This window comes from Thalassophryne amazonica, chromosome 16 (assembly GCF_902500255.1).
Source record: "Thalassophryne amazonica chromosome 16, fThaAma1.1, whole genome shotgun sequence".
NCBI classification, from domain to species: Eukaryota; Metazoa; Chordata; class Actinopteri; order Batrachoidiformes; family Batrachoididae; genus Thalassophryne; species Thalassophryne amazonica.
In genome coordinates, this window is record NC_047118.1 from 86,492,575 (window position 1) to 86,516,909 (window position 24,335).

At 41.6% G+C, this 24,335-nt stretch overlaps 1 protein-coding gene and 1 long non-coding RNA gene across 2 annotated transcripts in view; one reads left to right on the forward strand and one right to left on the reverse strand.

Moving 5' to 3' along the window:
* LOC117527214 (gastrula zinc finger protein XlCGF57.1-like) overlaps window positions 1–24,335 on the reverse strand; it is a 208,247-nt gene that overhangs the window by 111,324 nt on the left and 72,588 nt on the right. The window contains exon 4 of the mRNA XM_034189430.1: window positions 18,975–21,053. Within this exon, the coding sequence (XP_034045321.1) occupies window positions 19,660–21,053 (1,394 nt within the window). The 3' untranslated portion in view covers window positions 18,975–19,659. Of the gene's footprint in view, window positions 21,054–24,335 lie in introns of the transcript that reaches the window.
* LOC117527217 overlaps window positions 1–24,335 on the forward strand; it is a 129,280-nt gene that overhangs the window by 78,757 nt on the left and 26,188 nt on the right. Inside the window, exon 2 of the long non-coding RNA XR_004565472.1 lies at window positions 12,708–12,716. This is a non-coding gene — a long non-coding RNA (uncharacterized LOC117527217). The remainder of the gene's footprint in view (window positions 1–12,707; window positions 12,717–24,335) is intronic.

The window sequence follows — 24,335 nt, forward strand, 5'->3', positions numbered from 1 at the left end:
AAATCAGAGCATCCAGCCTGGTGATCTGGTTTACGTCAGTGTTCAAAAAGAAGTGGGACAGGCCCCGCCGAGAAGGTCCTTTTAAAGTTATTCTTGCCTCACGTACAGCAGTCAAAGTAGATGGTAAGGACACTTGGTTTCATTTAAACCACTGCTGTAGGGTTGGTGGCCCAGCGCCCCTGCGGCCTCGGCAAGCTCGTCTTGGCAGAGCCGCCGGGCCAAGGGGGGAAGCAAGAGAAGCCAGAGACCCTACAGCAGCACCGAGGGACGGCCACGCCTCCCTGCAACCAGAAGCAGCACCGAGGGAAGGCCACGGCCTCCCTGCAGCCAGGCGAACACCGGCCAAGGCGCTCACAGAGACTGATTGAACAAAGACGACGCACAGCTTCAGAGAGTAGTGGATCCCTGCCAGATAGAGCAGCGACAGACTCAGATGCAGACTCAGAAACAACTGGAGACGCAGGCCAACAGACAGACAGAAATACAGACCGACCAGGCCACAGGAGACATCAGACTCGGACAGCAACTCAGTAGATTTACCGACAGAAGAACAGCAGGAAGTACAACCCAGACAAAGCACAGATACACCACACATCCCTAGTGACAGCTCATCTAGCGACGGCTCACTCAGTAGCACATCTAGTAGTACATCTCAACAGTCACCAGAGCAATGATTAAGGAATTATTTAAGGGATTGACAATACTACTGGTGGTTAGTATGGGAGAACATAGACATCCAAAACATACAACGGACTGTGCCGTGGCCATGGCCGCAATAGCAGCTAAACAAGGCATTCTAAACACAGGAAAAACATATAATTTGGTATACATTAAATCAAAAGCCTACAAGAACATAGGAATACAGGGAAAGCTGGGGGATTACATATTAGGCGAAGCCATTAGCATCAAATGTGAAGAGGAGGGAACACTCAACATAGAGGTAATTTGTGATAAAAGAGGATGCAGGGAAACCAAGCAAGACGTAACTGTTACAGTACATGAAGCCACAAAATGGGTAAAAATCAAACCAAGGAAAAAGAGGACAATTAGAAGCCTAGAAACAAGCAGTCACTTAGGGAGATGGGATCCCAGTACAGACCTAGCCCGCACACAAGGGTTGAAGACCAATTTATTTTACCAATGGTTGAAATTTTCGGCTAGGCAGATCAGTGAAAAGCCTTGCATAGCCTGTCACCGGAAAGGTGTGATACCTCAGGCTAAACCCCTACCTGATATCAACAACTGTTATAGGAGCCCCCAACATAACTCAGACCAAGCAGAATGCTATACACAATGTGTTATGAAAATGGCAGTAGGTGATGAAAAATATGCTGCCGACAGTAAACTTTGTCCAGTGCCCCTAAGTACAGAAGGAACCGTTCCACCTATGATTAAAATAGAGAAAGGGATGATACACCCATTCTGTATAGCTAAAGGATTAGTAGCACAATACATAAGCGATTGGCAGGTAGGGACGACCCAGCCAAAACACCACATACAGTGTATGCAAAAGCAGCAAGAATACAAACCGGCCAAAACAGCATGGAACATTACCGTCTGTCACACCCTGCCAGCAGCAGGCATACAGTGTGAACAAATAGTACCGGCCACAGGGGGGTCTGTAATTGGAGTGAATCTCACCCATGCTTCATGGGTATCCACTCCAAATTTAGCTAAGGGAACGGTACCCTTGGCTGACATCTTTTGGATATGCGGACAAAAAAGGAAACTCCTGTCATCGCTGTCCCCTAATTGGAAAGGCCTTTGTGCTCCTGTGATGCTCACAGGCGCTATAACAGTAATTGAAATGCCAAATGCAATACAACCCATGCCACAGAAACTTCGTAAGAAAAGAGGAATAATGACGTTTAAAACAGACTACAACATCACAGTAAGAAACGGGATACCAGAAGGGACACCCCGACAATTAGAAGCCATAGACAGTAGCAGAGTTAAAGCAGATGAAGACGCGGATAAATGGGGATGGGCATTGGCTCTGTTCGGGGTTACTCCAAAAATCCGTTCTAGGTTCCAGGAGGTGCAGTGGATTAATTACTTGTGGTATAATCAGCAAAGATACCTGAACTGGACATTGGCAGCAGTAGGAACCTTAACCGAACAACTGCACGCCACCTCGTTAATGACAATGCAAAATAGATTAGCTATCGAGATGATGATGGCTGATGAACAAGGAGTTTGTATTATGATCAAAGCCACCGAATGTTGCACAGCTATTCCCATGCGTACAGGGGAAGACGGAAATTTGACAGAGCTCTTAATCACACTTGAAGAGATGCAACAGGAACTGTTAAGTAACTCCATAGGAGGGAGAAATGAAACTGACGATTCTGGATACATTGTAGGGAATGGAATGAATATTGGCCCACTATTTTCACTGTTTGGGGCTCTAAGGAGAGGGTGGATATCATGGAAAGACTGGTTATATCAGATAGGTGTAATCTTGACACTAACAGGGGTGGCGGTCTTGCTGGTAATATGTTGTGGTATTCCCTTGATAAAATTTCTGGTCAGTAAATTGATTTCATCCACAGTAGGACAGCTCCCACTGTTAGCCATCTGAGCCCTAGAAGAAAGCACAAACGAAACAGACAGAGAACCAGAATATATGGAAATGGATGAAATACCAATTATCCTCCCCGACAGCCCCCAGCTACCTAATATTGTGGCGTACACCCCAGATAGGGAGGACTGGGATGGACCGTGCTTGGTGATATTGTAGACGAGGAAGAAGACATGCACGCACATTTACATTCACACACATGCACCCACAAAAATGAGGGATAGGATAGACAATATCTGAAAGAATGACATGGAGCTGTAATAATGAACGTATATGTATATTACTAGGACACAGGAGTATGGCTGAGAGACCAGACTCCCCTGATCAGGGACCTATGCCTGATCTGCCTCTATCAAGTCTGATTGGACTCTCAGAACTGTTTGGAGAAGAGGATATACAGGAGGGATGGTCGAGACATGATTGGTCGCCACAGCCGCCTTCCATCCAGCAGCTAAACCAATTGGCAACAGAAGGATCTTCATCGTTCCAGCACCTGGCGATGACGGCTTCACAGAATCTGCCTGCAGCAAGAGTCGGCCCGAGGACTCCACCATCACCTGAAGGACCCTTTGGACTCAGGAACACACCCCTTCCGCAGATGCCATGGAGACAGTCACATGTGCCAGTGGCAACGATACCCTCCAGGGGAGGCAGCCAAGGTCGGCCATATGCAGCAACCGCCCGAGTGCATCCTAGACCCAATTCACTGCTAGGACCTGTCCCCAGCTTTCCACCCCCAAGGCAGGAGAGATATTCCGATCAGCCCAGTACCTCTGGAGGAGGATCAGCAGGGGTGGACCTTAGCCGAACTCACCCACCAGGACAGAGGGGAGCTTTGTACAGGCTGCTAAATGCCCAGAGTGTCCCAACCACTTGCCTGTGCGACATCAACAATACTCCCCCCACACACGAAATGCCTTCCCCCTTGTACTTCCTGTCCCCTGGACTGCACAACCTTAATCTGGTCATGGTCACCCCACTGGACATGGCAATCTTGGTTCGAGAGCTTCGTCTTCCACAAGAGTCTGTTCCAAAAACCTTGGAGCAGCTCCTGCCCCTCACAAATCACATTCCCCATGGGCTATTTGAGGAAATCATGCCACAACTGAGTCAGACAGCTGCATACCTGTTAAGGATACACCGTGACAATGCCAACATCTCTTGTGCTCAGGAGGGCCTCCATACTCAACTGTGTGGTCTTCAGTCTAGTATGGACATGCTAGCCAGCATGATGGAGCATATGGAAAGGGAACAGCTAGGGCTGGCCACCACCACCCTGAATGTGGGCAAGAATTCTCTGGGGGCCCTGTACAACCTGGCCAAGCAGCACAAGGAGCTGGAAAGATCCATCAGAGAACTGCACGACTGTCTGAAAGCCAGAATTCCTGATCCATCCCCCACTACCCCTGAAAGGCCAACCTCCCCATATTCCCCAACTTCTCCCAAAACTTCAGACGCTGAGTAAATGCTGAGGAGCGCGGACTGACGTAATGGCACTGAACACGGACTATGATCTTGGTTCTTGAGTTTGAATTGCGGACTGGTTTCAGAAATCTGAGTGTAAATAAAAACAAAGAAGGATATATGTTAGTAACGAAGGTTGGGTAAATGTCTGTCCTTACCATCATCTGCGTAACACAGATAAAGCTAAATGCGTACACATAGATATCACATTGCAAAGTTATAAAAAGGGGACCCTTACACGGCGTGTTTGGAGATTTAGTAGTAAAGATGCACCATAGGGACCCCTTTTTCTTAAATTATAGCATGCCCCAAGAGACATGCATCGCCTAAATTTGGCGTCTGGCCAAAAAGGGCATTAGAAAACAAGCTGAAAAAGAAGAAAAACAAAGTGGAGAATGTTGAGAAATGGCCTATAATGAAAACCATTATATGATTGACTAAGGCAAATGACTTAAGGACGGACATGAAGGGAAACCATTTATTGTGTTTATCATTTAACTAGACATAGCTGAGCTAACCTTAGAATAGTTTCTTGATTGGTCGACTAAATAGTGGTAACGTAGGGGTTATTTGATGCATTTAAGTAATAAATGTGTGACGCTTTAACAAAATAATATGTAGAACCAAGTATAATGGGTTGGAGCCTCTGGTTGAGTGAGACAATAGATGCCAGAAGATGATTGGTTGCACTGATGTCAATGTAAAGCCTTTACTTTGCCATGATTAAGAGGTTGCTGTAACTTGTTTTATATGGCCATTTTAAGTGCCTTGAATTACACCAAAACTCAATGTTTGAATGTCACCTTGCGTTGATATAATCCAGCTAATTGATCACCTTGTGCCTTAGTATGTAGGTTCACCTGCACTTCAATATATTTACCGTGTGAAGTATCACTGATATTCATATCCGCACCAGAGTTATCAGTAAGTCGAGTGATGTGTTTTTCTTTTTTTATTATTGCAATGCACAAATGAAGATGTCTTGTCAGTAAACAACCCAAGAGTATAGTTGATGTAATGGGACTCTTTCGAGTCCCAGAGGAGGGACTGTAGAAGAATTTTTAGGTCCTTATTTGAACTATGATGAACTATCAAGTGTCCTGATCCGAACTGTATGTCCTCTGGTTGAACTAGCAGGTGTTCAACCCCCCAAAAAAGGGCTCTATTAGTCATTCAGTCTGTCAGGGGCTTTCCAAGGCCTTTTAGGTGCTTTCCCGCAGGCCACGTGCAGGGGCCTCGGGCCAGCTGCACCTGTGGCTGAAGGTCTTTTAAAAAAATCAGTTGTAAATCCTTCACGTTTTAATGGGAGCGTTTGTCACATTGAAATAATGGCCTAACACCTGCTTAGGGTTCACTAGAGGACACTTCCAATAGAAAACCATGTCTTGGGAATGAAATAAATAAAAAGTCGAAGGAGGAGCGATGCCCACGGGTCTCCAATAAATAGATGAGCGCGGTTGTCACATATTCAGTCTCTCTAGAGGACTCAGTTTGTCTAAGCTCTGTGTCGAAGGCTTAAATAAACTTAAAAACTCTGTGCATTTTATCTTGCTTAAGGCTGAATTATTCTAAAGTGTTGTGTCCTTTTCTAGCATATCACTTGCAATTAGTTTGTGTTATCTAAAAGACGACATCCTGAGAAGACTAAAATCGAACCACGACAAGCAGGATGGGGGGATGGTGACGTCATCGGTCGAAATTATAATTCATAATATCTCAGAAACAAAAGCAGCACAAACAACAGTTTTAATGGCACAAACGGAGCACTAAAAAAGTAGACCACCCTGGTTTGTTTTGGAGCAGGATGGGGGGATGCGTGACCTTTGGATGACCTAAAAAATAATTCTTAATATCTCAGAAACAAAAGCAGCACAAACGACAGTTTTAACGGCACAAACCAGCACAAACGGAGCACTAACGATTTAATCTATTTGCTGGAATTTTTCACGTGGGTGGGGTGTCAGCTTCACTCAGCTTTGACTCATAGGTCTTTCTCACAAAATGTGACTCCAAACCTGAGTCTTGGTTCCAGTATGCCAAGAGAGGGGCACTCGGAGGGCTCTGGTCAGTCCAGTTGGGTGAAACGGGGGGATGTAAAAAACTCTGTTTTGTGTGATAGTGATCGGGTGTGTCACTATTGTCATAAGCGTGGGCACATTAAGGCAGATTGTGCTCTGCTAAAGTCATGAACTGATTTCCACTAGGCACATTACAAAACTCGTAACATCAACAAAAAGCACAACCTGTTTATTTGATCCTATACCAACAAAACTGTTTAAGGACCTGTGGCCCACTCTTGGGCCGACTGTACTGGAAATGATTAATCTTTCTTTAACTTCTGGATCTGTTCCTAAATGTTTCAAATCTGCATAATTAAACCATTACTTAAGAAACCTAATTTTGACCCTAGTGTATTGAAAAACTATCGGCCGATATCAAATCTATCATTTTGCTCTAAAATTCTGGAACAAGTGGTGGACTCGTGGACTATCTTACTGAGAATAATCTCTTTGAGCCACTGCAGTCTGCTTTTAGAAAATATCATTCCACAGAGACGGCTCTCACTAAAGTGGTGAATGATCTTCTGCTTACAATGGATTCGGACACCACTACGGTTCTTGTGCAGTTAGATCTCAATGCTGCATTTGATACAGTGGATCATCATATTCTACTTGATAGGCTGGAAAATCATTTTGGGATTACTGGGAGTGCACTTGCATGGCTGATGTCATACTTGACCAGTTGTTCTCACTGTGTTTTGTACAGTAACACTACCTCTAACCTTAGTGACATGAAATTTGGGGTTCCAAAGGGGTCTGTCTTAGGCCCCCTGTTTTTCTCCCTTTATATAGCACCCCTTGGGCACATATTGCAGCGTTTTGAGATTACCTTTCACTGCTATGCTGATGATACTCAGCAATACATGCCGATAACTGCTGGTAATCTCGTTCACATAAAATCCTTAGAAGATTACCTTGCATCAGTGAGAAGTTGGATGTCTAGAAACGTCCTACTTTTAAACTCTGATAAGACTGAAATGATGGTTCTTGGTCCAGTGAGACATCGGCATCAATTTGACCAGCGCTCAACAAATAATTCTGGGTCTTTTAGTGAAGCGTAGGGCTAGTGGCCGGCGATCACCTTAGCATTTCCTGTTTTTCTTGTTGTTTAATGCTGGCTTAGCCGAGGCTCGTGTGACATACCTCACACTGACAAAGTGAGGAACCTTGGGGTAGTTTTTGATCCTACATTGTCCTTTGACCTCCACATTATAAATATTACTACTAGGACTGCTTTCTTCCACTTGCGAAATATAGCGAAGATTCGTCCCATCCTGTCTATGGCTGATGCTGAGACCCTGATTCATGTGTTTATCTCTTCTAGACTGGACCACTGCAATGTTCTATTTTCTGGTTTACTACAGTCTAGCATTAGGGCTCTCCAACTGATTCAAAATGCTGCAGCCAGACGTTTGACAGGAAGCAGAAAGTTCGACCATATTACACCCATTTTGGCATCCCTTCACTGGCTTCCTGTCCCAGTGAGATCAGATTTTAAGGTTCTGCTACTAGTCTATAAAACTGTTCAAGGACTGGCACCTCCCTACCTAGTTGACCTAATTAAACCTTACGTACCGGCCCGGGCTTTGCGTTCTCAGGGTGCAGGACTACTTTGTGTCCCTAGGGTGAATAAGAAGTCTGCAGGTCATAGAGCTTTCTCTTATTGTACCCCTGTGGAATGATCTCCATGTCAATAAAACAGTCAGATTCTGTGGAGACTTTCAAGTCTAGACTTAAGACGCACTTATTTTCCCTTTCGTATGGCAAGCATACTGGCATAGTTTTGTTTTATGCTTTTTACCCTTTTAAATGAATTTTATTAGGAAACAGAGCGCGCCGTTGCCTCAACTTTACCTAAATTCTGGGTCTTTTAGTGAAACTTAGGGCTAGTGGCCGGCGATCACCTTAGTATTTCCTGTTTTTCTTGTTGTTTAATGCTGGCAAATTATACTGTATTTCTTGTCTCTCTGATGTCTGATTCTGTTTTTTTCTCTGTTTAAGGTGCAGCTCCATTCAGAGATGGGAATTGTATTCGTGTTGGCGACCCTCCTGTCCTGTGCACCAACAGCATTTCCTGTATATTCATTTTGTGAATTTCTTCTGTGAATTGTTCTGTAATTTATGTCTGTAGCATGGCCCAAGCAGAGGGTCACCCCTTTGAGTCTGGTCTGCTTGAGGTTTCTTCCTCAGAGGGTTTTTCCTTACCACTGTTGCTCTGACCTTACAGTTGTTAGACGTTACTTCTGTGAAGCGCATTGAGACAACTCTGTTGTGATTTGGTGCTATATACACTCAACAAAAATATAAACGCAACAGTTTTGGTTTTGCTCCCATTTTGTATGAGATGAACTCAAAGATCTAAAACTTTTTCCACATACACAGTATCACCATTTCCCTCAAATATTCTTCACAAACCAGTCTAAATCTGTGATAGTGAGCACTTCTCCTTTGCTGAGATAATCCATCCCACCTCACAGGTGTGCCATATCAAGATGCTGATTAGACACCATGATTAGTGCACAGGTGTGCCTTAGACTGCCCACAATAAAAGGCCACTCTGAAAGGTGCAGTTTTATCACACAGCACAATGCCACAGATGTCGCAAGATTTGAGGGAGCGTGCAATTGGCATGCTGACAGCAGGAATGTCAACCAGAGCTGTTGCTCGTGTATTGAATGTTCATGTCTCTACCATAAGCCGTCTCCAAAGTCGTTTCAGAGAATTTGGCAGTACATCCAACCAGCCTCACAACCGCAGACCACGTGTAACCACACCAGCCCAGGACCTCCACATCCAGCATGTTCACCTCCAAGATCGTCTGAGACCAGCCACTCGGACAGCTGCTGAAACAATCGGTTTGCATAACCAAAGACTTTCTGCACAAACTGTCAGAAACCATCTCAGGGAAGCTCATCTGCATGCTTGTCGTCCTCATCGGGGTCTCGACCTGACTCCAGTTCATCGTTGTAACCGACTTGAGTGGGCAAATGCTCACATTCGCTGGCGTTTGACACGCTGGAGAGGTGTTCTCTTCACGAATGAATCCCGGTTCACACTGTCCAGGGCAGATGGCAGACAGCGTGTGTGGCGTCATGTGGGTGAGCGGTTTTCTGATGTCAATGTTGTGGATCGAGTGGCCCATGGTGGTGGTGGGGTTATGGTATGGGCAGGCGTCTGTTATGGACGAAGAACACAGGTGCATTTTATTGATGGCATTTTGAATGCACAGAGATACCGTGACGAGATCCTGAGGCCCATTGTAGTGCCATAAATCCAAGAACATCACCTCATGTTGCAGCAGGATAATGCACAGCCCCATGTTGCAAGGATCTGTACACAATTCTTGGAAGCTGAAAACGTCCCAGTTCTTGCATGGCCGGCATACTCACCGGACATGTCACCCATTGAGCATGTTTGGGATGCTCTGGACCGACGTATATGACAGCGTGTACCAGTTCCTGCCAATATCCAGCAGCTTCGCACAGCCATTGAAGAGGAGTGGACCAACATTCCACAGGCCACAATTGACAACCTGATCAACTCTATGCGAAGGAGATGTGCACTGCATGAGGCAAATGGTGGTCACACCAGATACTGACTGGTATCCCCCCCCCCAATAAAACAAAACTGAACCTTTCAGAGTGGCCTTTTATTGTGGGCAGTCTAAGGCACACCTGTGCACTAATCATGGTGTCTAATCAGCATCTTGATATGGCACACCTGTGAGGTGGGATGGATTATTTCAGCAAAGGAGAAGTGCTCACTATCACAGATTTAGTCTGGTTTGTGAACAATATTTGAGGGAAATGGTGATATTGTGTATGTGGAAAAAGTTTTAGATCTTTGAGTTCATCTCATACAAAATGGGAGCAAAACCAAAAGTGTTGCATTTATATTTTTGTTGAGTGTAAATGAAAATAAATTGAAATTGACATCACACCAGGTTTAACTTGCTGTGACATTCATTTGTACACGTGATCATACACACACTCATCCTTTTAGAAATTTCCTTTTTGAAGTTGAATATACAACCCCAATTCCAATGAAGTTGGGACATGGTGTAAAATGTAAATTAAAAACAGAATACAATGATTTTCAAATCCTCTTCCACCTATATTCAATTGAATACACCACAAAGACAAGATATTTAATGTTCAAACTGATAAACTTTATTGTTTTTGTGCAAGTATTTGACAATGGTTTTCTGAAGTGTTCCTGAGCCCACGCGGTAAGATCCTTTGCACAATGATGTTGGTTTTTAATGCAGTGCCGCCTGAGGGATCAAAGGTCATGGGCATTCAGTGTTGGTTTTCTGCCTTACTGCTTACGTGTAGAAAGTTCTCCAGATTCTCTGAATCATCTGATTATATTATGGACTGTAGATGATGGAATCCCTAATTCCCTGCAATTGCACATTGAGAAACATTGTTCTTGTTCACAAAGTGGTGATTCTCACCCCATCTTTGCTTGTGAATGGCTGAGCCTTTTGGGGATGCTCCTATTATGCTTAATCATGAGACTCACAATTAGTGTCCTCAGTTCCCAAATGCTTATTGAGTGTTGTTAGAAGGAAAGGTGATGTAACACAGTGGTAAACATACCACTGTCCCAGCTTTTTTGAAACATGTTGCAAGCATCCATTTCAAAGTGAGCAAATATTTGCACAAAAACAATAAAGTTATCAGTTTGAACATTAAATATCTTGTCTTTGTGGTGTATTCAACTGAATATAGGTTCAAGAGGATTTGCAAATCATTGTATTGTTTTTATTTACATTTCACACAATGTCCCGTCATTGGAATTGGGATGGTATCTGTGTGCACAAAGTCACCTGCAGTTACATCAGGAAAGACATCCAGCATAAACATTGTGCCAAAACACAGGAATCAGTACCAGACCCACTGTGGTGAACTGAAGCAAAAACAGCAGCTCCCCAAAGTCACACTCGTAAAATTTCCAAAAATGTCTTTGAGAGAGAAAAATAAAATGGACATAATTTGCATTTTCCACTTCATGCAATAAGAAACAAAATTAATTGAATTGATGCATTATGTATTTATAAGGAGCACAGCTAACAATGTCACTATAGTAAGCACAAAACGAGAGCAAACTGCTTCTTTCACTCACTGAATATTCAATCATATGTGAGGTGATGCAGTGAAATGTTTGAAAACCTCGTGCATTATTTATTACGTTTACCAAGGGCATGATAAAATTATCGCTGTCTATATTTGTCTGTCTGGTAGCAGGATTACGTCAAAACTCCTGCATGGATTTTCACCAGATAGATATGGACACAGATAGGACATGGAAGAGCCCATTAAAGTTTGCAGGTGATCTGGATCCCGATCTGGATCAAGTTCCACTTTATATAGGCTTTGAAGTATTATGTCAAAAATATTTCAGATTGTCACCAAATGTGCACCACAGATAGATATTAGACCATGGAAGAATCCACTGCATTTTTGAGGTGATCCGGATCGGTGAACATCAGAAATCTTTATAAGAAACACTGCTTTAGTGATCTAATTGTTTTTGTGTGTAGTAGTAAGTGTAAACTGCAAGTAACCGCTTCTGTAACTCACTGAACTGACCATATGTGAGAACGTGCAATGCAATTAAACATTTGAAAACTGTTTTATTGTACATTTGTAAAAGATAAAGGCACTGTTAATTTTCTTGTTGTTCTTAAGAGCTGTTCTTATCGTTTCAAATAAGTCCAAATAAAGTTTCATCCAAATCGAGAAAGAAAAAAAAGGTCCCTTTGTTCAAAAGTGTGGTATCCCAGTAAAACTTTTCTTAAAAACAAAATAATTTTTGCTTCGTCATCTTTTATTCCCCCTTAATTAAGGATGCATTATCACATGTGGATCAGAGGTTTAGTTTTGGATGTAGATTTCCGGAAGTGATTGACAGCCGCAGGATTTCTCACACTAGTTAAAAAATAAGAAAAAAAATTAAAAAACTCATCTGAAAAATATGGTCTTCTTAACATGAAAAACCACAAACGGATTGTTCTTTTGTCCAATAGCTTTATTACAATCAGAACAAATAGCTTCTCTCCTTTATGAATTATATAACATGAAGTAACAACTACAATACACCAGCAGTGGTCTCAGTGCCTAGTGGAGCTACATCGTGTTCAAAATAATAACAGTTGTTTATAAAGTGAATAAAGCTCAAACTCCTTATAATAGCTTTTATTTCCATATACACTCAAAACATGAAGAAAAAATATATCAAAATTGTTATTACTTTACAGAAAGTGAAGAAAAAAGGAATAAGTTGTTAAAAACAATAGTGTTGCCATGTTTCTTTCTGTGAAAAACAGGTGTCAAACAGGCGACTCTTAAGGACAAAAGCAGCAAATGTACATGCTGTTTGTTGTGTCTTTTTCTCTGAAGACTTGAGTAAAATGGGGCCCTTCCAGACCTTGTTCAGAAGAACTGTGGACTTTGATTAAAATTTTGATTGGATGACAGACTGATCAGCTAAAATGATCTCAAATGCTTTAAAATGCAAACAAAACCAGAAAGACCTGGAGAAAACAGAAAACAGTCATTCAAATGATTTGAAGAATAGACAGAATGGCAAAGAATCAGCTCCAGAGGGTGAACAAAGAAAGTCTAAAGGCACCTGTGAGTACTGTAAAAATTATGTGAAGCTGAGCTGCGCAAGAAGCCCCACAAATCCCCACTGTTGAAGAGAGAGAGAGAGGAAGAGAGAGAGAGAGAGAGAGAGAGAGAGAGACATACTGAGGAGGTTACAATCTGCCAAAGAACACATTGACTGGACTAAAGAGAAATGGAACAAAATTCTGTGAACTGATAAAAGCAAGATTGTTCATTTTGGGACGAGGGGCGCTGTTTGTCAGATGACCCCCCAAAACTGAATTGAAGCCACAATACACTGTGAAAACAGTGAAGCATGGTGACGCATCATGATACGGGGATGTTTCTCATGCTATGGTGGTAGGGCCTATTTATCACATACCAGGGATTATGGATCAGTGTGAATACATCAAAATACTTTAAAAGGTCATGTTGTCTTATGCCGAAGAGCAAATGACCTTGAAATGGGTCTTTCAACAAGACAACGACCCCAAACACACCAGCAAGTGAGCAGGATCTTGGTTCCAGTCCAACAAGATTGATGTTATGGAGTGGCCAGCCCAATCCTGGACCATAATCCAATAGAAAACCTGTGGGTTGACAATAAAAATGCTGTTTCTAAGGGAAAACCAAGAAATGCAGAGAAATTGTGGAATGTATAGTCCAATTGTTTTGGGCTGGAATAAGTTGGTTGACTCCATGCAACACAGACGCAGTTCTCAAACATAGTGGTTATACAACAAAATATTAGTTCAGCGATTCACAGGAAAGATACATTTTTTAGTTTATACAGTAAATGTTTGAGTTTATGAAGAAAAATACAGACACTGACTTTTTTAACAGTCCAACATTCCTTTTTCTTCACTTTCTGTAAATTAATTATAAATGTGATAAATGTTTCTTCATGTTTTGATTTGAAATAGAATGTTCCCAATGTATTTGCATGTATAAATAAAAGCTATTAAATATTTTGAGCTTCGATCTCTTTTTCAGGGCTGTGAAATGAAAATTGTGAAATCCGAGGAAAATGTGGAGGGGGTCTGGGGGGGTACAGCTCCCCAGGAGCCAGGGTCTAGGGAACTGTGGGGCCCCAGAATTAAATTTTTATCTAATGATACTTTTTCAGCATCTCCTGGTAGAACAAATCTCAAAATTAGTGGATATTTAAATGATCCTACATTCAGCCTTTTATTTGATCTGTCAAAGATCATGTTGAAATAACAGAATATGACATGGAAGTAAGACCAGGAATGATTTTCCTTTTAATTGTAAACCAAATTATGCATTAACTCAGAACAATAAAACTACATGAAATTTATGAAGACTGAAAAGACTGTTACAGCATTTCAAAAACCACAGCTAAAGCTTGTAGAATATTTGGAAAAATCATGGTAAAATATCAATAACATACCTTATAGTAAAAAGTCACATTCTTGTGTAAATTCATGCAGTCTAAATCCATTCAAAGCCACAATGTATTTTTTACAATGAAATAAAGTCTAGATCAGCAAAAAAAAGTCACATAATCTTGTCTAAAATCCTGTTTGAACAGCAGAATGTTTATTTTCCAGGGAGAGAAAAATTCTGTTTTCCTCAGAGGGCACAGTTCACTTTTCCCATTTCTTTTATCTTTCAGGCAGGGTCGGACTGGGAACAAATTTCGGCCCTGGCATTTTTCCTCTGGACCAGCCCACTATTGGCCCGACGAATCCACCCCCAAACATGCACACCCACCTGTCCATACCGAACCCCCAATGAACAAATACTATACACCTAAACACCATGAACACACACCTAAACACACACTTTCACTGTCATTTCACCTTGATCATAGTACAAAACGCGGACCCGGCGCCACGAGGGGGCGTCCTGATAACATTAAGGTTTATGTCATTGAGGTTTATGTCACAGAAATCCTACTTTACAATCACACTGCAGTCATTGTTAAATTATTTCCTTTTGCATTTATAATAAACATTTGTATTTATTTAGTGTTTGTTTTTCTGGTTGAAATAAGATATAAATAATCTACCAGACTTCAAAAAAATATACAAGTTTCCATGTTATTTTATTTGTCTAAAAATAAATGTCTGAGGTTCCTTATGTTAAACAAGAAATTATCTCATCTGAAATAACAGGTGGTTTTAATACAGATGAAAGGTTTCTAAAGAACCATTTATTGATTTATTTACCTGTTTTAATTACAAGTGTTCTAAACTTTTTTTTTTAACAGTAATCAGAAAATTTGAGGTAACAATAACAAAAAAACATTTCCAATGATTTTTCTTCAGAAAACTGCTCCATAAATGAGCAGTCCTGTCACACGTTAATGTTTTGTACAGATCAGTGGTTTCTGCACCAATCGGATTGGTCCAATCCATTTTGTAGAGATCAGTGGTTTCTGCCATGAGTCTTCCGTGTTTTGGCCCGACGCGTCGTTCTTATTGGACAATGCGAAGGTACGTCACAGCTCAGAGTGTCGAAAGTTGGCGCACCTCATCTCGACAGAACACCGGCTCTGTGCGGTATGCAGGAGATCACTTGACCGAGCGTCTATACGTTCAAATAATAATTAAAAAAAATACTGTCATCACTCTTCACTCTTAGTCAGTCTCTTACAACGGTGCAGCGTAAATACACGAGCTTTCCAGAAGCGCACGTCTCCTCCGGTGCGCACTTTTTTTTGGGGGGGGGGGGGGGTGACCCCGCCCCCTGTGATTTTTTTTTTTTTTTCTGGCGCCGGGTCTGACAAAACGGAAGCAAAAGCACACAAGCGGAAAAAAAGTTTTTGTCTCCAAAGTGTGTGTGTGTGTGTGTGTGAGAGAGAGAGAGAGAGAGAGAGAGAGAGAGAGAGAGAGAGGTAATGTGTAACCACTGCTAGGATTCACACAGCAGCAAATTAAGGAGCTGAAGTCTGTAGCTGTTGCATTTAAAGATTAACAAAAGTAAAACACAGTTAATTAAGATAAAAGAAACGATTCCAACCTTGTATCAGTAGAAGAGCGGACAGAAGTCCAGGCGCCGAGGACTCAATACATTCACAGGGGCGGGAGCGGCCGCCTGCTCTTCCTGCAATCTGATTGGCCACCCTGTATGCTTCTCCATTGTCATTGGCTGTTGGTCATGTCATTCACTGTGCTCGATGTAAGTCTCCGTTGTGTGATCAAACGGAAACAAAACTGAAACCAAGAATAAGACTGCGCCGTGTATGAAACACTACAGAACTTTTATTTTGACACAAATTCAGGAAGTGGCTCTGCAGCTGCGCCGATTAAATGCTGTAGCTTCACCGATCACGGACTTTCCTCGTGTTGACAGCAGCACGAACACTGTATATTTCCATAATCTCTATAAATATGGGAGGGCTGGCCCACGCACGTCTAAACGTGCAGCGGCCCACCGGGCAAATGCCCAAAATCACAGATTATCAGTCCGAGCCTGCTTTCAGGTGTGTTGATGAAGCCAGCCACAATTCCACAGATTCTTGTCCTTATAAGACTTTTTCAAAGTCTTTCTCGCCATCTTCTCTCTGCGCGACGTTGGTCCGTGACACAGACATGCTGCACAAATCTTCTTTTAAAAACTTGAAAGCTCTAAAAGTTTGGGATGTCCACATGCTAAGTTTAGCTCAAGCGTCGCACAGGAGCCACACAGCGTCGCTGCAGCAACCAACCAGTCCTGCTTTACGACACTCGGATCCACGAAACTCCGCGGATCCGAGGAAACTGATTTGTATCTGTAACACACAGATCAGTGTCCGCGGACTTCTTGTCATAAAAAAAGAGAACGCTGTGCGATAAGAATTTTAAAAACTTAGTGATGTTCACGATTAAAGAGTACATCACTAACACCCCACCCCCCTACCCATGATGAAATCCGCAGAATCCCGCAGATCCGCGGAGTTTTCACAGCCCTGCTTTTTTTAATAATTGTGTTTTAACACAATTATTTTGAACACAACCATTTGTGGAGGCCTAAGAAATAGTAAATGGACTGCATTTTATATAGCGCTTTTCCATCTGCATCAGATGCTCAAAGCTCGTTAAAAATTATGCCTCACATTCACCCCGATGTGAGGGTGCTGCCATACAAGGTACTGACTACACACCAGGAGCAATAGGGGATTAAAGACTTTGCCCAAGGGCCCTTGGTGATTTTCCAGTCAGGCTGGGATTTGAACCGAGGATCTTCTGGTCTCAAGCCAAACGCCTTAATCACTAGACCATCACCCAGAAGAGCCAAATGGTTTCTTTTTCCATCTCTCTTGCATTTCTTTTTAATAGTATACATATAATGAATGTTTATGAGTTCAGTGGTACAAATATTTCATGCGGTAAAAGATGGAACATTCCATCTTTTACCGCATGAAATATTCGTTCCACTGAAAGAATGTAAAAACATTCATTGATTGTTTTAGATAACCGCCAAAATAGATCCTTGTCATTTGATATTAATTCATTAACAACAGAACAGGGTCTTACATTTTGGTGTTCATCACTCCTGCTTTGACATCAACACTCCAACACAAACTTTACATAGGAGTCCAAAATTGTTCTCAGTCAAAATTCTGACGATGTAGTCCCCCCCCCCAAAAAAAGACTGTGTACTTTCTCAGTCCAGCAAAAAATCCCATCAGATATTTGTCCAGGCTTTCATCCTAACAGCTCTTCATGTCTCCAAATGGCTTATAGTGTAGGGGATTTGTTTTGGGTTTTTTGTGTGTGTGTTAGAAGAAATAGCTTGTTCAAATAGTCGTCCAGCAGCAAAATAAACTCTGCCATGTTTAGGTAAATGCCGCCCCCACTAGTGTGACTGTGTGGGAAGGGTTTGCAGCATGCAATGACACAAAAATGTATAGAATCAAATTTGCACAGTAAATGGAATGAATAATCCATGTCATGTGACCTACAAAGCACCAATCAAATGACAAGGATCCACTCAGCCGTTATATAAAACGTAATGGACCGCAGACCCAGGGTCTATAGTTGTACCCAAAACATTGCTGGTTTGTTTGTGTCTGAGGGCTCTCTTCAAGATGGTGACCGTACCCATAATTGCTGATAACCGGTGTCGCAGACCGAACGGTCCGCCCCTAAAAAATTGGTCCGCCTTTTGCATCTGCGCATGGGTCATTTCGGACCACAGCAGCACGTCTGAGAAGGAGTCTCTTCACCCAAAGAAATCAAATGGATTAATGGGATTATTAACCATCAGATGATAAAGGTAAAACCTCTTAAATCATTCTAAAGTCAGTTTTAAGCAGAAACTCTGTGGAATTCCGTGACTATTTGAAATGACCGATGCCCAGTGAACACATCAGTTAGCAGCTCATTTAGCTGCGGTGCTCTGATCGCTTCTGCCGCCTTTTATGATGAAATAATGCTGAATTTATGTGGAAATTATTGTTGAAAGCTTCAGATATCTGCCACTGAGATAGAAGGTGACTGGAGTGCAGTTTGAAGCAGAAAGGTGGTTTTAATCCGTGAACCGCAGCTAATGACGCATGCACAGATGCAAAAGGCGGCCCACTTTTTTTTTTAAACAGGACCTCATGGGCACTTGGGTGACCAGGGATTGCCTCAAGGTTCTTCATAAGGCTTGTTGCCCCACAACTGGTATTACATCTATTTCTTTCGATGACCATGTTCATGATTTTTTGCCTTTCAGCTCTATTCAGGCCATAGCCATTGGGGATTGTTACATTGATGATTTTGGCTGCTTGCTGTTGCTTGTTCCAGTTGACAATATCAGGTTTTATTGCACATCCTTTGATATGTCTTCCTGCTGGGATATCTATCATAGAAGATAGTTCCTTTTCTGCTGGGCTCATGCTCCCAGATGTTTTCCTTTACTTCCACCTCCAGTTTCATGCATACTTTCCAATGTAGATATTTAGAGATCTTATTGTGTCAGGATGTAAAATGTCCATGTGCCATGAGGATCTGGCATGCTGATATTGGATGGTTTAAACTCTCAACAGCTGTATGACAGAATTGATCATTTTGTGAAATTCTTGCCATTTTTAAACCATTGGTTACAAGTCCCTGGTCTTGTACTCCAACTATAATTCTTTTTCCATCAAAACTAAGTTCTCCATTTTTGAGCCACTGTATTGATTCCATGTTTATCTATGTATTCCTTTTTAAGTTTTTCTTGGGATTGTCCAGCCCTTCTGTGCTGTTTCCATCTGTCCACTTGAAGTTTTGTTCTCTTTTGCTGTATTTTCCCCGGTCTGTCTCGATAGTTTTGTTGCAGGTGTCAGATTGTTGCTTTTTCTCTTTTCTAAGAGGTCTCAGACAAAGGTTTTTTTTTTTTGTTTTTTTTTTGCAAGTTTGATAACTGAGGTCTGTCAGGATAAGGTGTCACTGTGATGTGCTACCTTTTTAATGACAACTTCTTCAGAATCCTTGCTGTCCAATACTACTTATAGATGCTCTGGTTGATTTCAGTGAGACCTAGACTGCCTTCTCTACTTGGGCGATATATTCTGTCCTTTTTGTTTTTTCCATTTCTACTGGCTTGCTTTTTAGTAGAATGCAATGGGCCCCAGACCTGGGGTCTAAAGTTGCACCCTAAACACTGCTGGCATTGTATCTGAGGGCTCTTTTCAAGATGGTGAACATCCCCTGAATTGCAGCTATCTGCACTTGGGTGACCAGGGATTCGGATTTTTTCAGGTTCCTCTTCATAAGCCTGGTTGCTCCCACCACAACTGGAATGATATCTATTTATTTCAATGACCATGTTGTTCGTAGGTAATTTTTAACGTTTTGGTATGTTGTGATTTTCTCCCTTTCAGCTCTATTCAGGCCATAGTCATTGGGGACTGTTACATCAATAATTTTTGCTGTCTTCTCTTGCTTGTTCCAGATGACAATATCAGGTTTTATTGCACCTCCTTCGATATGTCATCCTGCTGGGATCCCTTTGTCATAAAAGATAGTTACTTTTCCGCTGGATGAGACTGGTGCTGGCTCATGCTCACTGCATGAATTCTCATGTGTGTGATCAGATTGCCCTTTAGTCCAAATCTTTTACCACATTCAGAACAGCCAAATGGTTTTTCCCCTGTATGAATCCTCATGTGTGTAATCAGGTTAGCCTTCTGTCCAAACCTTTTATCGCACTTACAACAGGCAAATGGTTTCTGTCCCGTATGAATTCTCATGTGCGTGATGAGATCACCATTCTGTCCAAATCTTTTACCACATTCACAACAGGCAAATGGTTTCTGTCCCGTATGAATTCTCATGTGTGTGATCAGATGGCTCTTATGCCCAAATCTTTTATCACACTCGGAACAGGCAAATGGTTTCTGTCCTGTATGAATCCTCATGTGTGTGTTCACATCACTCTTGTGCCCAAATCTTTGACCACATTCAGAACAGCTAAATGGTTTCTCTCCTGAATGAATTCTCATGTGTGTAATCAGATTGCCCTTCTGTCCAAATGTTTTACCACACTCAGAACAGCCAAATGGCTTCTCTCCTGAGTGAATTCTCATATGTGTAATCAAATCACCCTTTTGCCCAAAACTTTTATCACACTCAGAACAGCCAAATGGTTTCTGTCCTGTGTGAAATCTCATGTGTCTGATCAGATTGCCTTTTTGTCCAAATGTCTTACCACATTCAGAACAGCCAAATGGTTTCTCTCCAGTATGAATTCTTATGTGTGTGTTCAGATGGCCCTTTAGACCAAATCTTTTGCTACAGTCAGGACAGCTAAATGGCTTTTCACTTACTTGCATTCCTGTGCTTTGCTTTGCATCATGCATGTGACCATATGCTTTTCTACCCTGGCAGAATTTAAAGTCTTTCTTAGTAATGTTGCACTTGCTTTTACAAACAGAGTCATTGCTGTTTGTCTGCAAGTTAAATCCTGAACTCAGGCCTCTGGTCTGTTTCCATTCACAGCTGTTGTCAGTTTCATTTTCAGAACTGTCTGAACTCCCACCAATGGTATCTGGTTGGAAAGGACTATTCGGACTCAAATTGTTTGCTGGTTGTGGTCCTCCACTGTCCTCTCCATCAGTCTGTGCTCTCAGTGTTCTGTGTACAGTTGAGCTGCTGGCTACAGGTGCAGCCTCTGTGGTCTCATCACTCTGGCTTTGATGAACCTGTGATGGCTGTGGTTTTTTGTCATTTTCACTCTTCACAGGGACAGCAGTGAACGTGAGCTTAGAGACATCAGTCTCCTCCAAATGGTGAAGCTGCTGTCCTTGCTGACTTATCCAGAGATTCTCTTCTTCCTCTTTAATGTCCTCCTGGTCACCACTCAGATCCCACTCTTGCGGTACAGAGAGAATTTCTTCTTTAATCACCAACTGCTGCACATCTGCAAAGAATCAGTTAAATTGATATAGTTTAGAACAAGATATTTTTTTAATTAAAGGTTAATTTGCAGAATGGTGAATATAACCTGATAACAGTAGAGTACTGCTGTTCTAAAGGTTAGCCTCCTACTTTTTTTAAATTGTGTAGTGTATGGGAGTGTCACATACAGTGTTATACCTAACATAATTCCTCTTGCTTTTTGAGTGTTACCTGTCCAGTTCATCACGTGTTCATATCAATATTTGCATGAATGAATAGAAGTTGCTGCTCTATATTTCTGTGTGTCCTCTACAACCTGTTCACTTAATGTGTTCTACAAAAATTCTACTCATGCTAATTATCAGGCCCTGCACTTTGGTGAGCTAAAATAATCTATGCTCACTACATGTAATGCAGAGCACTTAAAGTGCATATCACTAGTAAATATAGTGCATCCAGAAAATATTCACAGCACTTCACTTTTTCCACATTTTGTTATGTTGCAGGTGATCCGTATTCCAAAATGGAGAAAATTATTTTTTTCCTTCAAAATTCTACTCACAACACCCCATAATGATGTTAATAACTTTGAAATCAATAATATTATATGATGTGTATTTCTGAGGTATTTATTTGCATCAAGAGGGTACCAGCTTAATTAGTTGAAAGTGATTGTAATGGTTAAAATATTACAATAAGTGTACTTGATTAATTTAATGTATTTACAGCATTAAACTGACCAAAAGTGTTTACAAGGTTAGTGATCTTTCTGAACCAGACAGGAAGCAATACAGTCTGCCACCTGTAGATGGCAGCACTGCTCACAAGGTTTGGAGATCCAGAAAGGCAGGGATTTCACTCGACAACTCCCTGTCGTGTTTGGTCTTTTCTTTCTGAAACGAGGCATTAGCACTCTGCTTAAAAAGAGGGAATAAACTTGGAAAACTCTCTTTTGGCCGTTTTGGGTCCTGTGGATCAATGTTGCTGAAGTCACTGCAGCTCCCACAATGCACCTTAACAGGAAATCTTAAATTTCTGACGTCCCGCAGGTATTAGCGGAGGCAAGCTAGGTTAACAACCCGTGTTACACTGCTAAGTTTTAATCTTTAGCGTGTTGTGAGTTTAACATCGGCAAGAGAACTCGTCATTTTTGTCCATTAGCTTTTATTCATTTGATCAGCGTCAATTTTAGCTGATGTTTTAGAAAGCTGCTAAGCTAATTCTTAGCACAGCGTGTTTTTCTACAATAAATCTCTGGACGCAGTGGGGTCCAGTTTTGTTCAAACATACATGTTAAACATAGAAACACACATTAAAAACAGCGTACTACTCGGCAGTCCGTTAGGCAAAAATTTAATGTTTTTGCTCAGAGCACAACAGAAATCCTTTCAAACATAAAACATTTAAATATGGATAAAAGCTTTAACTACATACAGTTCACAACAAAAACTTGCCCCCTTTTTCTCTCTCACATAATCCTTTGTGCACACATACATAAACCTTCTTGTCTGTCTGCCATCCCCTACATACTGTTTCCATCCATTTTGCTCATGTTAATGAGCAAGGCACCTCCTCTAACTCCACCAGGTGACAGATTAAACTGATGGAGATACACAACTTGTGTCGCTCAGTTCCAACACACATTGGCTTCTCAATCCATTGTGTCACTTTTTCGTTTTCCACCAACAAGTACTTTCCACCTTTTCCTCAGATTCTCTTTGGCACACCCTCAAGGAAAACAACTGATTTCCCTGAAACACCTTCAGGGTACACAACAATTATTATCACCTTTTTGTCTGTCAGGGCGAGTTAGTCTGCAAAAAAATTATAAACACACAGTTAAATTATAAACAGTTAGGTCAGCATGAGAATGGAGCAACTGCCATATGTTGGAATTCAACTGTGACGCTTCAGCACAGAGGGGCTGACCATCTGCACAGACAATTCCAGTCCAGCATGTTTCAAATTTCACTTATTGACAGCTCCCTAAAAATCCCACTGACAACCTAAACCCAACCTCAGCTTCCCGACAGGACTAAAAACGGGTCACTCTGTCAATCCAGGAATTCTCCTCCAGTCTTTGTTGTTGAATAAACAGCTTTTGACAGAATTTAAATAAGACATATAGGAAAACCACCCACGTTGTATGAAAAATAAACTATCCCAGTGTTGCCTTTGAAGGTTACGTTTGCACTGGAATGCCATTAGCCCTTGTTGGGCAGTATGTCTCATGGCCATGTTCTCGGTCTATTTGATATCTTCATATCTCCTCTGGGACGCTATGATATGTACTGTTCTTTTAGTTACCACGGGACAGACAAAATGCAGTTTTACTTTTACACATACCGTGTGTGTACAACGCGAGCAGTCACCGCATACAACCCCTGGCAAAAATTATGGAATCACCGGCCTCGGAGGATGTTCATTCAGTTGTTTAATTTTGTAGAAAAAAAGCAGATCACAGACATGACACAAAACTAAAGTCATTTCAAATGGCAACTTTCTGGCTTTAAGAAACACTTTAAGAAATCAGGAAAAAAAAAATTGTGGCAGTCAGTAACGGTTACTTTTTTAGACCAAGCAAAGGGAAAAAAATATGGAATCACTCAATTCTGAGGAAAAAATTATGGAATCATGAAAAACAAAAGAATGCTCTAACACATCACTGGTATTTTGTTGCACCACCTCTGGCTTTTATAACAGCTTGCAGTCTCTGAGGCATGGACTTAATGAGTGACAAACAGTACTCTTCATCAATCTGGCTCCAACTTTCTCTGATTGCTGTTGCCAGATCAGCTTTGCAGGTTGGAGCCTTGTCATGGACCATTTTCTTCAACTTCCACCAAAGATTTTCAATTGGATTAAGATCCGGATTATTTGCATGCCATGACATTGACCCTATGTGTCTTTTTGCAAGGAATGTTTTCACAGTTTTTGCTCTATGGCAAGATGCTTTATCATCTTGAAATATGATTTCATCATCCCCAAACATCCTTCCAATTGATGGGATAAGAAAAGGGTCCAAAACATCAACGTAAACTTGTGCATTTATTGATGATGTAATGACAGCCATCTCCCCAGTGCCTTTACCTGACATGCAGCCCCATATCATCTATGACTGTGGAAATTTACATGTTCTCTTCAGGCAGTCATCTTTATAAATCTCATTGGAACAGCACCAAACAAAAGTTCCAGCATCATCACCTTGCCCAATGCAGATTCGAGATTCATCACTGAATATGACTTTCATCCAGTCATCCGCAGTCCACGATTGCTTTTCCTTAGCCCATTGTAACCTTGTTTT